This window comes from Arabidopsis lyrata, assembly GCF_000004255.2.
Source record: "Arabidopsis lyrata subsp. lyrata unplaced genomic scaffold ARALYscaffold_472, whole genome shotgun sequence".
NCBI lineage: Eukaryota > Viridiplantae > Streptophyta > Magnoliopsida > Brassicales > Brassicaceae > Arabidopsis > Arabidopsis lyrata.
This window is the reverse complement of record NW_003302233.1, coordinates 6377-7204: the sequence shown is the minus strand read 5'-3', so window position 1 is coordinate 7204 and position 828 is coordinate 6377. Positions and strand designations below refer to the sequence as shown.

General features: G+C 43.7%; 1 protein-coding gene across 1 annotated transcript; it reads right to left on the bottom strand.

Annotated features, from left to right (window-relative positions):
* Nucleotides 1-8: 8 nt before the first annotated feature.
* Nucleotides 9-587, bottom strand: LOC9298518 (thiosulfate sulfurtransferase 16, chloroplastic; the record flags this gene model as incomplete). Its single annotated transcript, XM_021034208.1, has 3 exons — nt 364-587; nt 203-276; nt 9-129 (listed from the first exon to the last, which is right to left on the bottom strand). Coding segments are annotated over exons 1-3 (284 nt in total), but the record flags the coding sequence as incomplete, so codon positions are not given.
* Between the last annotated feature and the right edge of the window lie 241 nt (nt 588-828).

Below are 828 nucleotides of genomic sequence, written 5' to 3'. Positions count from 1 at the left end.
CGATCTGCATGCAAAGATCGGTGGTGGCTTTGATAGATCTACCACCGCTCTGGCAGCCAACAATGATGTTGTCGGATTGTCCGAAATGGGAGGACACTAGTTCCAGGAAGTCAGGGTTCTTTGACATCCCTGCTTCACCATCACAAAACTATATCCATCACAGCCCACTCAATTACCAACAAAAACCAAAACAACAAAATACCTGATACTCCTCGATTCATGCAAGGTACGTTGATCGCCCCACAGGCATGTCCTTGCCTGAACTCTTCTGGAGTCCTATATATATAATCCCCCATTACCCTAATGATGCCATGTTGATGATTGATGATGTTTGAAATTGTGAAAAGAGACAGGTGGCGTTACCTGACGTCTAGATAGCGATGGCCGGCTAGAAGAAGGTCGTGGGCGACTGTGACCGACACCGATGATGGGACTCTTCTCTCCTCCGCCATATATATATATTTTTAATGGATTATTATTATTATTTGAGTGACAAATAAATTTCATTTTTATACTGTAGTTGGGAAAGTAGTTATAATTGGGCCATATACTACAAAAACATAATGGGCCTTTAAGGTGCTGCTTTAGCCCAATAATAGCGTTGCTGTCATACGATAGAATGGATAGAGAGAGAGAGAGAGAGAGATGTGGGTCATCGCTCTTCCCTGAGGCCTGAACCAGTGAAGTGAACCGTCATGGGAGTTTGTCGGCCCTTTCTTCGTTGTCTCTCCGATCCCGGTAACCACTTTTATCGTTTCTCCGAGAAGCTCCATTGTAGATTCCTATTCGCGCTAAATTAAACCAACTAATTTTCTACTGCCACCAGAA